A 16285-nucleotide genomic window follows, 5' to 3' on the forward strand; every position below is an offset into this window, starting at 1 on the left:
CCGTACAGTTTTTCACATTGTCGTAGTACTGTAATGTACATCATTGGCACAGAGGAGCTATGGCTCCAAGTAAAATTAAAGCTGCAAGCAGCGTTGGCGGGGCCCAAGCGGATAACATGGTTGAAAGATCTCGCACTAATGATATTCTGTGCAAAATTCGATCTTGGAAAAGTATGATTTTGAACATCATCTCATAGTTACTGTACGTGTCAGTGGGAATTGCATGTTTTACGTAAAATCCAATATGGCGGCCAAATATGAAGGGTGTAGCACTTGTGGTTACTGAGTTATGGACATATACTCATATTTAAGGGCAAAGGTCATCGAGGTCACGTGACATTTTGTCAAAAAAATTGTAATGCTAAGTTATCCCTATATACCAAAAATCAGACCTCTAGCTCTATTGGCTGGCTCAGAATTAGATATGCGCATAATTAATGAGGTACAGGATGTGGTGTCATAAGGTCTCCCATCATACCAAATATGAAGGGTGTAGCACTTGTGGTTACTGAGTTATTGACATATACGTATATTCAAGGTCAAAGGTCATCGAGGTCACGTGACATTTTGTCAAAAAAATTGTATTGCTAAGTTTTCCCTATATACCAAAAATCAGACCTTTAGCTCTATTGGCTGGCTGAGAATTAGATATGCGCATAATTAATGAGGTACAGGATGTGGTGTCATAAGGTCTCCCATCATACCAAATATGAAGGCCGTAGCACTTGTGGTTACTGAGTTATGGACATATACGTATATTCAAGGTCAAAGGTCATCGAGGTCACGTGATATTTTGTCAAAAAAATTGTATTGCTAAGTTATCCCTATATACCAAAAATCAGACCTCTAGCTCTATTGGCCGGCTCAGAATTAGATATGCGCATAATTAATGAGGTACAGGATGTGGTGTCATAAGGTCTCCCATCATACCAAATATGAAGGGTGTAGCACTTGTGGTTACTGAGTTATGGACATATACGTATATTCAAGGTCAAAGGTCATCGAGGTCACGTGATATTTTGTCAAAAAAATTGTATTGCTAAGTTATGCCTATATACCAAAAATCAGACCTCTAGCTCTATTGGCTTGCCCAGAATTAGATATGTGCATATTTAATGAGGTACCGGATATGGCACCATAAGGTCTCCCATCCTACCAAATATGAAGGATGTAGCACTTGTGGTTCCTAAGTTATGGACGTATATGTATATTTGAGGTCAAATGTCATCGAAGTCATGTGACATTTTGTTAAGAAAAATTTTTTTCGTAGTTATCCCTATATACCAAAAATCTGACCTCTTGCTCTATTAGATTGCCCATAATTAGATATGACTCTTACATAGGCCAGAATAAGCCATTTGTATAGCTTAGCTGCAGAGGTATAGGGGAGGTCAAAGGTCATTGAAAAATCAGAAAAATAATACTTTAAAAATGTTCTTCTCAAAAACTGCCTGGTTAATTTCCTTGAAATTTATTATATAGCATCTAGTAGTATGGCCTATAAAGTTTGCGAAAAGATTTTGGTGTTAGTTCTTGAGGAGAAGTTTTGAATGATTAAATTGCGATTTTTAGAAAATCCAATGTGGCGGCCAAATCATGTGACCGATCCAAATGTCTTTCGCAAACTTAAAAGAGATCACTCTAAGGATGACATTAGTAAAATTTCAGTTAAATCGGTGTGTTTGTTCTGGAGAAGAAGATTTTTAATGATTAAATTGCGATTTTCGTAAAATCCAAGATGGCGGCCAAATCATGTGACCAATCCAAATGTCTTTCGCAAACTTAAAAGAGATCACTCTAAGGATGACATGAGTAAAATTTCAGTTAAATCGGTGTGTTAGTTCTGGAGAAGAAGATTTTAATGATTAAATTGCGATTTTCGTAAAATCCAAGATGGCGGCCAAATCACGTGACCGATCCAAACGTCTTTCGCAAACTTGAAAGAGATCACTCTAAGGACGAAACGAGCAAAATTTCAGTTAAATCGGTGTTTTGGTTCTGGAGAAGAAGATTTTTAATGATTAAATTGCGATTTTCGTAAAGTCCAAGATGGCGGCCAAATCACGTGACCGATCCAAACGTCTTTCGCAAACTTGAAAGAGATCACTCTAAGGATGACATGAGTAAAATTTCAGTTAAATCGGTGTGTTGGTTCTGGAGAAGAAGATTTTTAATGATTAAATTGCGATTTTCGTAAAATCCAAGATGGCGGCCAAATCACGTGACCGATCCAAACGTCTTTCGCAAACTTGAAAGAGATCACTCTAAGGATGACATGAGTAAAATTTCAGCTAAATCTGTATGTTGGTTCTGGAGTAGAAGATTTTTAAAATTAAATCGGTATTTTTCGAAAATTCAAGATGGCCGCCAGGTCGCGCGACTATTTAAAATTTCTATACCCAGGTGCACGAGATCTCATAGGTACCTATTAGCCCTGCAAGTTTTAGAAGTTTGCGGTAAGCGGTGTTTGAGTTCTAGGTCGACAAAAAAAGAGCGGAAGAAGAAGAAGAAGAATTAAAGCTGCAAGCAGCGTTGGCGGGGCCCAAGCGGATAACATGGTTGAAAGATCTTGCACTAATGATATTATGTGCAAAATTCGATCTTGGAAAAGTATGATTTTGAACATCATCTCATAGTTACTGTACGTGTCAGTGGGAATTGCATATTCTACGTAAAATCCAATATGGCGGCGAAATATGAAGGATGTAGCACTTGTGGTTACTGAGTTATGGACATATACTCCTATTTAAGGGCAAAGGTCATCGAGGTCACGTGACATTTTGTCAAAAAAATTGTAAAGCTTAGTTATCCCCATATACCAAAAATCAGACCTCTAGCTCTATTGGCTAGCTCAGAATTAGATATGCGCATAATTAATGAGGTACAGGATGTGGTGTCATAAGGTCTCCCATCATAGCAAATATGAAGGGTGTAGCACTTGTGGTTACTGAGTTATGGACATATACGTATATTCAAGGTCAAAGGTCATCGAGGTCATGTGACATTTTGTCAAAAAAATTGTATTGCTAAGTTATCCCTATATACCAAAAATCAGACCTTTAGCTCTATTGGCTGGCTCAGAATTAGATATGCGCATAATTAATGAGGTACAGGATGTGGTGTCATAAGGTCTCCCATCATACCAAATATGAAGGCTGTAGCACTTGTGGTTACTGAGTTATTGATTTATACGTATATTGAAGGTCAAAGGTTATCGAGGTCACGTGATATTATGTCAAAAAAAATTGTCTTGCTAAGTTATCCCTATATACCAAAAATCAGACCTCTAGCTCTATTGGCTGGCTCAGAATTAGATATGCGCATAATTAATGAGGTACAGGATGTGGTGTCATAAGGTCTCCCATCATACCAAATATGAAGGGTGTAGCACTTGTGGTTACTGAGTTATGGACATATACGTATTTTCAAGGTCAAAGGTCATCGAGGTCATGTGAAATTTTGTCAAAAAAATTGTATTGCTAAGTTATCCCTATATACCAAAAATCAGACTACTCTATCTCTGGCTGGCTGAGAATTAGATATGCGCATAATTAATGAGGTACAGGATGTGGTGTCATAAGGTCTCCCATCATACCAAATATGAAGGGTGTAGCACTTGTGGTTACTGAGTTATGGACATATACGTATTTTCAAGGTCAAAGGTTATCGAGGTCATGTGACATTTTGTCAAAAAAATTGTATTGCTAAGTTATGCCTATATACCAAAAATCAGACCTCTAGCTCTATTGGCTGGCTCAGAATTAGATATGCGGATAATTAATGAGGTACAGGATGTGGTGTCATAAGGTCTCCCATCATACCAAATATGAAGGGTGTAGCACTTGTGGTTACTGAGTTATGGACATATACGTATATTCAAGGTCAAAGGTCATCGAGGTCACGTGACATTTTGTCAAAAAAATTGTATTGCTAAGTTATCCCTATATACCAAAAATCAGACCTCTAGCTCTATTAGCTGGCTCAGAATTAGATATGCGCATAATTAATGAGGTACAAGATGTAGTGTCATAAGGTCTCCCATCATACCAAATATGAAGGGTGTAGCACTTGTGGTTACTGAGTTATGGACATATACGTATATTCAAGGTCAAAGGTCATCGAGGTCACGTGACATTTTGTCAAAAAAATTGTATTGCTAAGTTATCCCTATATACCAAAAATCAGACCTTTAGCGCTATTGGCTGGCTCAGAATTAGATATGCGCATAAAATCCAAGATGGCGGCCAAATCATGTGACCAATCCAAATGTCTTTCGCAAACTTAAAAGAGATCACTCTGAGGATGAGATGAGTAAATATCAGTTAAATTGGTGTTTTTGTTCTGGAGAAGAAGATTTTTAATGATTAAATTGCGATTTTCATAAAATCCAAGATGGCGGCCAAATCACGTGACCGATCCAAACGTCTTTCGCAAACTTGAAAGAGATCACTCTAAGGATGACATGAGTAAAATTTCAGCTAAATCTGTATGTTGGTTCTGGAGAAGAAGATTTTTAAAATTAAGTCGGTATTTTTCGCCAATCCAATATGGCCGCCAGGTCGCGCGACTATTCGAAATTTCTATACCCAGGTGCACGAGATCTCATAGGTACCTATTAGCCCTGCAAGTTTCAGAAGTTTGCGGTAAGCGGTGATTGAGTTCTAGGTCGACAAAAAAAGAGCGGAAGAAGAAGAAGAAGAAGAAGAAGAAGAAGAATATTGAACTCCTATAAAACCAATAGGGGCCCAGCCGGTAGGCTTGGGCCCCTAATTAAAGCTGCAAGCAGCGTTTTAGGGGCCGAGCAGCTCGCATAGTTGATGAGAAACATAAGGCATCATCTTGAGATCTGCAATCATAACAAACATGAAGGTTTTTGTACTAATTGTTGCTCACGTTTAGGTACATACGTACATTTGGGGTCAAAGGGTATAGCACTGTTGATTACAGAGTTATGGACAAATATATATATTTGAGGTCAAAGGTCATTGGGTCACGTGACATTTTGTCAAAAAAATTGTATCCCATACTGATTCCCATATACAAAAAATCAGACCTCTAGCTCTATTGGCTTGCTAAAAATTAGATATGTGCATATTTAATGAGGTACCGGATATTAAACCATAAGGTCTCCCTTCATACCAAATGAGAAGCGTCTAGCCCTTGTGGTTCCTGAGTTATGGACAGATATGTATATTTGAGGTCAAAGGTCATCGAGGTCACGTGACATTTTGTTGAAAAAATTGTATCCCATACTTATCCTCATATACCTAAAATCACACCTCTAGCTCTATTGGCTTGCCCAGAATTAGATATGTGCATATTAAATGAGGTTTATGATGTGGCGTCATAAGGTCTCCCATTATACCAAGTATGAAGGGTGTAGCCCTTGTGGTTACTGAGTTATGGACAGATATGTATATTTGAGGTCAAAGGTCATCAAGGTCACGTGACATTTTGTCGAAAAAATTGTATCCCATAGTTATCCCTATATACCAAAAATCAGACCTCTAACTCTATTGGCTTGCCCAAAATTAGATATGTGCATATTTAATGAGGCTTGACCTATGGTACCATAAGGTCTCCCATCATACCAAATATGAAGGGTGTAGCCCTTGTGGTTACTGAGTTATGGACAGATAAGTATATTTGAGGTCAAAGGTCATCGAGGTCACATGACATTATTTCAAAAAAAGTGTATCCCATAGTTATCCCTATATACCAAAAACCAGACGTCTAACTCTATTGGCTTGCCCAGAATTAGATATGTGCATATTTAATGAGGCAAGACCTATGGTACTATAAGGTCTCCAATCATACCAAGTATAAAGCGTGTAGCCCTTGTGGTTACTCAGTTATGGACAGATATGTATATTTGAGGTCAAAGGTCATCGAGGTCACGTGACATTTTGTCAAAAAAATTGTATCCCATAGTTATAACTATATACCAAAAACCAGACCTCTAACTCTATTGGCTTGCCCAGAATTAGATATGTGCATATTTAATGAGGCATGACCTATGGTACCACAAGGTCTTCCATCATACCAAGTATGAAGGGTGTAGCCCTTGTTGTTACTGAGTAATGGACATATATGTATATTTGAGGTCAAAGGTCATCAAGGTCACGTGACATTTTGTTGAAAAAATTGTATCCCATAGTTATGCCTACATACCAAAAACCAGACCTCAAACTCTATTGGCTTGCCCAGAATTAGATATGTGCATATTAAATGAGGCATGACCTATGGTACCATAAGGTCCCCCACCATACCAAGTATGAAGGGTGTATCCCTTGTGGTTACTGAGTAATGGACAGATATGTATATTTGAGGTCAAAGGTCATCAAGGTCACGTGACATTTTGTCAAAAAAATTGTATCCCATAGTTATCCCTATATACCAAAAATCAGACCTCTAGCTCTGTTGGCTTGCCCAAAATTAGATATGTGCATATTTAATGAGGTATGACATATGGCACCATAAGGTCTCTCATCATACCAAATATGAAGGGTGTAGCTCTTGTGGTTACTGAGTTATTGACAGATATGTATATTTGAGGTCAAGGGTCACAAGGTCATGTGACATTTTGTGAAAAAAATTGTTTTCAATAGTTATCACTTTATACCAAAAATCAGACCTCCAGCTCTATTGGCTTGCCCAGAATTAGATATGTGCATAATAAATGAGGTTTAGAAACATGCTAGGGTCATAGGTCAAGTTCATCCTCAAAACATTGATTTGCAGTTTGATTCCATGTTGGTCATTGTTCAGTAGTGACAAGCCCTTGGCCCAACAGGACTCTTACATAGGCCAGAATAAGCCCTTGGTATAGCTTAGCTGCAGAGGTATAGGGGAGGTCAAAGGTCATTGAAAAATCAGAAAAATAATACTTTAAAAATCTTCTTCTCAAAAACTGCCTGGTCAATTTCCTTGAAATTTATTATATAGCAACTACATATTATTGCCTATAAAGTTTGCGAAAAGATTTTGGATCGGTCAAATTTTATGGAAATGGGACAGTAAAAAACATTTTCATTTCAAAATTGTAGCCAGGTCACATGACTAATTAAAAATTCAAGACTAACATGCACTACCTCTCATTGACCTTAAACATTGTACCAAGTTTCAAAAAAATTCGTTGAGCAGTTTCTGAGATTAGGAAGGACAAAAAAACGGCAGAAGAATAAGAAGCGGAAGAAGAAAAAGAAAAAAGTAGAACTTCAGCAATACCAATAGGGGCCTCGCCATGAGGGCGCTCGGCCCCTAAGTAGAAGAAGAAGAAGAAGAAGAAAGTTGAACTCCTATAAAACCAATAGGGGCCCAGCCGGTCGGCTTGGGCCCCTAATGACTATTATTAACTGTGTTGAAGTTTGTTATTGTTCTTTATATTTACATACCTAATTCACAGCAGGTACCAGTCCATCCTGAATCACATTCACATGACGATGACTTCGGTGTACCACGATCATTACAGCCAGGATTATTGCAGGATCGAGTTTTCGATAGATCCTTGTTGCAAGATCCACCACACGAAGCCGCTACTGTCACTGTTCGTGTCTTTGTTTGTTTTCCCTTTTGTACCACATGGTGCCGAACAAGTACTCCAATCACTCCAGTCGCTTACTTCGCAGTTCGACGACGAGCAACGGCGCCGCCGTCGTCGTCTCCAAGAGTTAGCTCCTGGTATTATTTCTGATATGGTAATGAGTAGTAAAATGCCAAGGACGGTGATAGTGGTCTTTTTCATTTCACAATATTCCCCTGTGGTAAAAATAAAGGAAACGTTGACACAGCAGGAAACTCACGACACAAACTCGCAGGATTGCAGCATCATCTACACTTTGCACTTGACCTAATGCTGTCGCAATTTACAATGATGTAATGCATCCTTTGTTATGTAAATTATATTACAGCGACATCACTGGTACTTTTGATACTTAGTCTGTGTATTCATTCAGTGCATGTCAGTAACAATATGCACTGTTGTCCTTAGAAATCGGGTGCCGGGTGATTACCCGCCTTTTTTTGCATTTTCCCGGCTACTTTACTAGATTATTTTTATAGACCTATTAATTTACGTATCGCACTGCCAGCTGTTAGACAGCACATGTACGATTTGCAGTTTCGTGACCGCTTTCCCAACTTGGAACTGCACAAACATAAAATAGTTTCTAAGGGACTGGACACAAATTACAGGGGGTGGGTGGGCCGGTGTATTTGGGGGTGGGTAACCATTTTTCGCAAACATTTTTGAAGGGTCATAAAATTTTGTGCAAGCCTATGGGGTAGGGGCACCTTTTTATGCATCAAAGCTGAAATTGCATGTGCACGTATTGAAGAATATGGAATACTGAAAAAGAAAAAATACCTCCTGGCACTTTCATTTTCTGCCATTTTATTTTTGGCGCGCCCTTCGGGCACAAGTTTAAGGTATAATAAACAATGTATTGATCCAAGCAGCCACATAGATTTAAGTTGTCATAAATTCTACTCATCCAACTCCTCTATAGTGCATAACTGTCCCCTTTAATGACTCTTTCAATATAACAATTTGGGAAATCACTTATTTGATATCTACGGAAGCGTATTCGTGCCATTTTTGTAAGAAAAAAAAAATAAAAAAATCTCGTAATTACGAGTTTTGATTCTCGTAATTACGAGTTTTTGATTCTCGTAATTACGAGATTTTGATTCTCGTAATTACGAGTTTTTAAATCTCGTAATTACGAATTTTAAAATCTCGTAATTACGAGTTTTTAATTCTCGTAATTACGAGTTTTTGATTCTCGTAATTACGAGTTTTTGATTCTCGTAATTACGAGTTTATAAATCTCGTAATTACGAGAATCAAAAACTCGTAATTACGAGTTTTTTGATTCTCGTAATTACGAGTTTTTGATTCTCGTAATTACGAGATTTTGGTTCTCCTAATTATGAGATTTTAATTCTCGACATCACCTTTCTTGTGATATTCTGCTCAGCAAATAATATTTGCGTGGGCTTCTTGGGGTTTTGTTTTATTTAACACTTCTGTTAGTGTCTATTTGTAGCCGACTTCTATCTCGTTTTGATGACATGTGATGAAAGAGAACGCAACACGCTTCAAAGGGACTTGTCCTACCATGCCGGCCATTTGATCACAACAACAGTGCGACATGTTCGAAGTCAGTCAAAAATTACAAACATTTTAAGAAGGAGAAACGTCATTGAGCAGTTGTTTGAGTGTTACCAAACCGAAAGGTAAGATCAGCAATAGAACGTAATTACATGAGCATACTACATCGTCGACTGTTTTCACTGCCGCCATTATCAGTGAATGAGGTGTTGTCAAGGTCACTCACAGCCACAGCTAAGCTAAGCTCGGACGGGAATTTCTTGTCGGAAACGCGGTGTAGTTGGCCTGAATTTTCACTGAAATGTTTCTTTCTATATTGGTCAGTTTTCTGTTAGGGATAAGAGATGCATGCCATCCAATGATCACCGATGTGCTTGCCATGAATGCGCGGCATAAGAGTGATTGACCTGTATGACCCCTACTTCAACAGCAACCCACCATGCTGTATGAACAGCTCCATGTTTGCAGTGCGCTCACATCTAAGTTGATGCAGGGCGATCTGTTTGTCCCTATCATTTGATAAGTAATAGCAGGAATTAATTAAAAGAAGTCAAGTCAATTCCTGTTAAAGACCATTGTAACATATTACCTACTAATTCTGCTTAATGTAGTTGCAAAATATTTTCATTGTACAGCTTGTCTTGCATTGTGCGTTCATGCATGCAGTGTGCGTTGTATCGATGGGTTTGTTAATACATCATGTTGTGATGGAATTATGTTCTAAAATATCTTATTTTCCCATCAGTTTCAGATTGACCGGATAGTGATCCAAAATATGGATGGTGAACTTTGAGTAAATCACACATGGAAACGTATTGCGATAGGCTAGACACCATTTAACAAACGCACGTGTTTGAGAATGCCAATGCCATTTGCAATCAATATTTGACAGTTTTCTTCTTGTAAGTTTGTAAGTCGTCAATTGTAGTTCAGTTTAATTTTATTTATTACATTTATGCTGTGAATAAATGCATTTTTTCAAATATGGTTGCGATGTATCAAACTTTTTGACATTCGGTGCAAGTGAGAACTGTGAATTTAATTTTGATTTGCTGTCCACTAAGTACAGAGTTTACAGATTACAAGTTGCCCTTAAATTGGCAAACTAAGCAACATGGCTGAAGTGTTTTGTTTCTATACAGGCACAGACTTCCTTAACAGTATTGCAACGTTCTCATGTTAATGGCTATGCTATATCATGCCCCCAGACTGACCAAAGTCGTGTAATAATGTAGATAGAGGTAATAATGTAGCTGGAGGAAAACTACAATGTGTAGAGGCCATGTCAGTACGCCATTTGAGTAGATAACGAGAATGAAGACACATGATTACCACTGCATGAAAACCCAATAATTCAGATGAATTCACATTAATGAGTTGCCTGTATTATAGTATAATACACGTGAATTCACATGAATCCACATGAATACAGGCTTGCTGAATACAAAAAATGAATTCTTGACTGTATTCATCTGTATATGCACTCTTCAGCTAAAATACAGGCAATAATCCATGTTAATACAGTAAGTATTATAGGGTTTTTATGCAGTGATGAGAATTAAAACCAGTAATTACGAGATTCAAAAATTCATAGTTACGAGAATTAAACTCGTAATTACGAGAATTAAAAACTCGTAATTACGAGAATTAAAAACTCGTAATTACGAGAATTAAAAACTCGTAATTACGAGAATCAAAAACTCGTAATTACGAGATTTTAAAACTCGTAATTACGAGAATTAAAACTCGTAATTACGAGAATCAAAAACTCGTAATTACGAGAATTAAAAACTCGTAATTACGAGAATCAAAAACTCGTAATTACGAGATTTAAAAACTCGTAATTACGAAAATCAAAAACTCGTAATTACGAGAATTAAAAACTCGTAATTACGAGAATTAAAAAATCGTAATTACGAGAATTATCTTGTCATGAGAATCTATAGTCCGTCATTGTCATTGCGAATAAATGAATACATGGTCAAAAACTACAGTCAAGTAGTCGCAAATTTCTAAAAATCTCAAAATTATGAGGTTTTCAAATTGCCAGAATGTTTGCATAATGATGATTTTGTAATTTCAGTGTTTATGGAAGCATATGAAATTTAACTATCACAGCGTTATTTCAACTCATCGTCTATTTTGAGATTTCCTTTTCACTTCTACTTGATATTATTGTGATAAAAATAAACATATTTTCACTTTTATTTGCCATTTTCAATCATTTCTTGGTTCTTGAAATGAGTTGCACTTCAATTCGGTCATTCATCTTGATCATAATCAATGTTTGTGTACTATTCTTTTACATTAGGAAGAAGCAATGCAAAGACACGGATTGTTAAACTTTCTTTACTTTATCTGTATCCATACAAACTTTGATTGTGTAAATCTTTGTTAGCAAATAATACTAATCTGAAAGTTTGGAAATCTGTCCGACTTCCTCATTCACTGCTGTTTTGGATAATGTCTTTTTCACACATGAAGGGGTGTCAGAAGATGTCAGTTGTTCGTCATAATTTCTAGTGCAAACCCAACATGATGGCAACTGCCAATCTATGCTGGATGTAAAAAAAATAACATCACATCGGCGGTATTCGGAGTTCGGGGATTATCTCCTGAGGCGGGGAGGGGGTGTTTATCAGGTTGTGAGACTCTAATAAAGGTGTTGACAGATGTGAAATATTTGCATAATGTCATACTATTGATATTTCACCCTAAAAAGAATGTTTATCCAGCCAAACAAAATCTACACGCTATTATGCTTGACTTTTGATCTAATGGATAACATTCTGAATATCTACAATTGTAGCCATGTAACAGTCCAAAGTTCATTCATTCATTTATTTATGCATCTACGAGTGTATTATAATTGCTTACTACACCTTATAAATCAAGATAATACCATATTGAAAACACCATATTGAAAACACCATATTCTCGTTGAACAATAACCAACAATATGTATGAGAAATAAAGCTCAAAACTATATAAGGACCGAGTTATTAAGGGTTGTCTGATAACTAAGAGAATCAGGGCTTATAGTGTCGAGAATCAAAAACTCGTAATTACGAGAATAAAAACTCGTAATTACAAGATTTTAATTCTCGTAATTACGAGAATTGAAAAATCGTAATTACGAGAATCAAAAACTCGTAATTACGAGCATCAAAAACTCGTAATTACGAGAATCAAAAACTCGTAATTACGAGATTTTTAATTTTTTTTCTTACAAAAATGGCACGAATACGCTTCCGTAGATATCATCTTCCCATTGACAATACATTGGGTATAGGTCGCTGTCAAATGCTCATGTCGCTGTATGTACATTTTGTATTTTTTCAGGAAATAGAATACAAACTATTCAGAACAACGTTTGAATAACAATTTAGGATCACATAACCTATGAGTTATTTTTAGTTTCCTCATATGTATAGAAATTCCACAAATCCACAGTAGAAATTACAAAATCAAACTTCTTGCACAACCATGGACTTGAAACCACTCTAGTCTAATTATTAACATTAATACTAATAATTAGGTGTACATAAATGCACAGATTTATACCAATAAAAACTTATAATTAGGTGTACATAAATGTACAGATTTACCTAGTTTCGTATTGGAAAAAAAAATATTCATAGTTTCATCATAGACTGCCATGCATAGTGAATCGACATTTCAGTGAAATTCTGAATCAAATTTCTTGCACAACCATTGACTTGAAACCGCTCTAGTCTAATCATGAACATTAATACCAATAATCAGGTGTACACAAATGCACAGATTTTCCTATTTTTTGTATTGGAAAAAAAATTATTCATAGACTGTCATGTATGATGAATCAACATTTCGGTCAAATTCCAAAATCAACTTACTTGCACACACATGGACTTGTAACCACTCTAGTCTAATCCAGAACATAAATATCAATAATCAAGCATACATAAATACACAATTTGCCAAGTTTTGTATTTTAAAAATGTATTCATATTTTCGTCATAGACTACAATGTATAATGGATCAACATTTTATGCAAAATTCCAAAAACAATATTCTGTACACAGATGCACGTGTTACCACCCTCTTCTAATCAAGTACAATTATGTCAATTATTCAGGGTCTATATATGCACAAATATTTTTAACTGTGACAAAATTGTTTACAGTTTTGTCATAGACTCCCAGGTATAATGGATCAACATTTTGAGAGACATTCCAAAATCAAATACCTTGTTCACATGTGCACTTGTAAACAACCTATGCTAATCAAGTATATTTATATGAGTTATTAAACATCTGTAGATGAACAGATATACTAGTTTTATATTGAAAAATACACGTACATAGTTTTCTTATAGTCGACTACCATGTATAGTGGATCAACGTTATCGATGAAATCTAAAAATTACATTTTTTGTACACGCATGCACTTTTTACCTGCCACTTCAAACAAAGTACATTTACATGAATTATCACACACAATGTTTATTTGATATTTTTTTGGCAAAGCGTTATTTCGGCCACATTTTGCCTTCCTTTGGGAGGGGGACTTCAAAAGTATAGCAAGTCAGAAGGGGGTCTTGAACACATTGTATGTTTGTTGGGGGTATTGAGTAACTTGGGAGGGTCACTTATTATCATGCACGGATAAGGGGGAGGGTCACGAATTTTTGTGCATGAACTTTTGAAGGGTCACTATTTTTGATGCAGCAGTGTTTCGTAAAACACCAGCCCACCCCGCTGTAATTTATGTCCAGTCCCTATATACCCATCTGTGGCTTTTTGAGCCCGATCTTATACTTGTTAAATATTGTGATTGGCTGATGGACGTGCCTATGGTGTTGCCTTTGTTACGAGCAGTGTGATTGGTTTGAGTAGTATGAAGGTCATCTTACGTCATCTTTAATTTGATAACGACGACGTCAAAAAGAAATGTGGCGTCGGCCACTGGCACCTTGCCGATGGAATATTTTTTCCCAAAGAAAGCCCGTTCAAAAGGTATATTTGATTCCAACAAAACATTTAGTTTTTGTACTAAAAACTTCAATTCGCCTAATTTGTGAGAAAAAAGCACCGAAAAGATGTGATTTTGATCGACGATTTACACGAGAGTGGCAAGCTAGTTTTAGGCTGCCACGCTGGCTCCCAACTCACTCTGAGCAAATCAAGTTATTCCCAGAGCAATACAGACGCATTATCTAGATTTAACAAGCGACCTAGCGGCCGATATAGCTCCGCTGTGTTTATGTAGAGAATAACTATTCTTGACACATGTTGATGAATAAGGTGGAAATCTTTGATAGCTCAATGCAGTGGCCAGAAAAAAGTGGCTAAAATAGCTGCAAAATACAGAATTGAAGATTTCATCATACTTTGAATAAATCACATCGGATCATCCCTAAGAACATGTCAACCAAAGCTATCTGACGAGTCATTTTTGAGAATAAAATTTTCTGACCAAAATGGCGAAAATTGCCCCCAAAAAACAAAAATTGCAGGTTTCATCAGAATTTCGAAAGATCAAATAAGTTCATCTATAGAAACATGTATACCAAATTTCAAAGCTGTTAGACCAGTACTTTTTGAGAAACACATTTTTTGAACAAAATGGAAAAAATTGCCCTAAAAATTCAAATTGCAGATTTCATCATAATTTCAATAAATATTATTTAGTTTATTTTTGACCAAAATGCCACAAAAATACAAAATTACAGATTTCATTAGAAATTCAATATATATTACTTAGCTCATCTGCAGAAACCTGTAAACCAAATTTCAAAGCTAAAAGACCAGTGCTTTTTGAGTAACACATTTTTTGACTAAAAATGGCAAAAAATGGCCCCCAAATTACAAAATTGCAGATTTCAGCATAATTTCAATAAAAATCATTCAGTTCATCTGTAGGGACCTGTATATCAAATTTCAAAGCTATCAGATGAGTAGTTTTGAAAATTCACATTTTTTGACCAAAAAAGGCAAAAATTTCCCCAAAATTACAAATGACAGATTTCATCAGAAATTCAATGAATATTACTTAGTTCATCTACAGATACCTGTATACCAAATTTCAAATTTATCAGACCAGTACTTTTTGAGAAATACATTTTTTGACTAAAAATGGCAAAAATTGCCTTAAAAATGCAAATTTGCGTATTTCTGCACAATTTGAACAAATCTGAAATAATCATCCTTAGGGACATATGTACCAAATATCAAAGCTATCTGACCGGTAGTTTTGAAGAAGAAGAAGATTTTTAAAGATTTTTTTAACCAAGAACGACAAAAATTGCCTCAAAAATACAAATATGCAAATTTCACCACGGTTTGAACAAATCTAACTGAAGTCACCCTAAGTAAACTACATATCGAATTTCAAAGCAATCGAACAAGCTCTTCAGAGAAGAAGATGTTTTTACCAAAAACAGCAAAAAATGCCCCAAAAGGACAAATATGTAAATTTCACCATGATTTGAACAAACTTAAGTGAGGTCATCCCAAGTGAACTGCATATAAATTTTCAAAGCAATCCGACTTGCGGTTTTAGAGGAGAAGGCTATTGTTGATGGACGACGGACGACGGACGATGACAGAAAATCAACCCATTTGATAAGCTGCGCGTCGCTGACAGCGGAGCTAAAAAATGAGCTAGAACTGAAATATTTTTAGACTCAACTCAACTTATTTCACTATATTTTGCAAACAGTTTCTCAGCTTGTCAAAATCAATTGTAAATCATGATATATGCATGATGTTTGGCGGGATGAATGTAGGCATTTCACCACGCAGTAGAAAGGGAAGCCAGGAACCCCAAATAGTCAATTTTCAAAACTATAGTGAAGCAACTGAGGAGCAAGATGACCATGCTTCAGAAGAAGATGTAAGATGGGAGGGGGCACACCCCACCTCCTTACCTCCCCCCCCCCCCGCGACCGCTTAAGCGGTCGCTTGTGGTGCACAGCACCACATCTTCGCCTCTTGTAAAAAAATCCTACAGAGGGAAACTCATTGCTAACATTTTCTTTTTTCTCGTTTATATGAATCTTCTGTTCAGAATACTTTACATAACCAGGAGTGACGGATGGACTGTCATTGGTTGGGCAAAGATCAGTCTCTGATTCCGCCACTTCTTCATTCCTTCTGTTCCAGTATTAGGCAGTACTATTGGACATTCAGT

The 16285-nt window shown here is 36.5% G+C and overlaps 1 protein-coding gene across 1 annotated transcript in view; it reads right to left on the reverse strand.

Annotated features, from left to right (window-relative positions):
* LOC139142959 (matrilin-2-like) overlaps positions 1-9572 on the reverse strand; it is a 72509-nt gene extending 62937 nt beyond the window's left edge. The window contains exons 1-2 of the mRNA XM_070713155.1: positions 9551-9572; positions 7395-7616 (exon numbers count right to left, since the gene is read on the reverse strand). Coding sequence (XP_070569256.1) covers positions 7395-7616; positions 9551-9572 — 244 coding nt within the window. The remainder of the gene's footprint in view (positions 1-7394; positions 7617-9550) is intronic.
* Between the last annotated feature and the right edge of the window lie 6713 nt (positions 9573-16285).

The sequence above is a fragment of the Ptychodera flava genome, chromosome 10, assembly GCF_041260155.1.
Source record: "Ptychodera flava strain L36383 chromosome 10, AS_Pfla_20210202, whole genome shotgun sequence".
Taxonomy (NCBI): domain Eukaryota; kingdom Metazoa; phylum Hemichordata; class Enteropneusta; family Ptychoderidae; genus Ptychodera; species Ptychodera flava.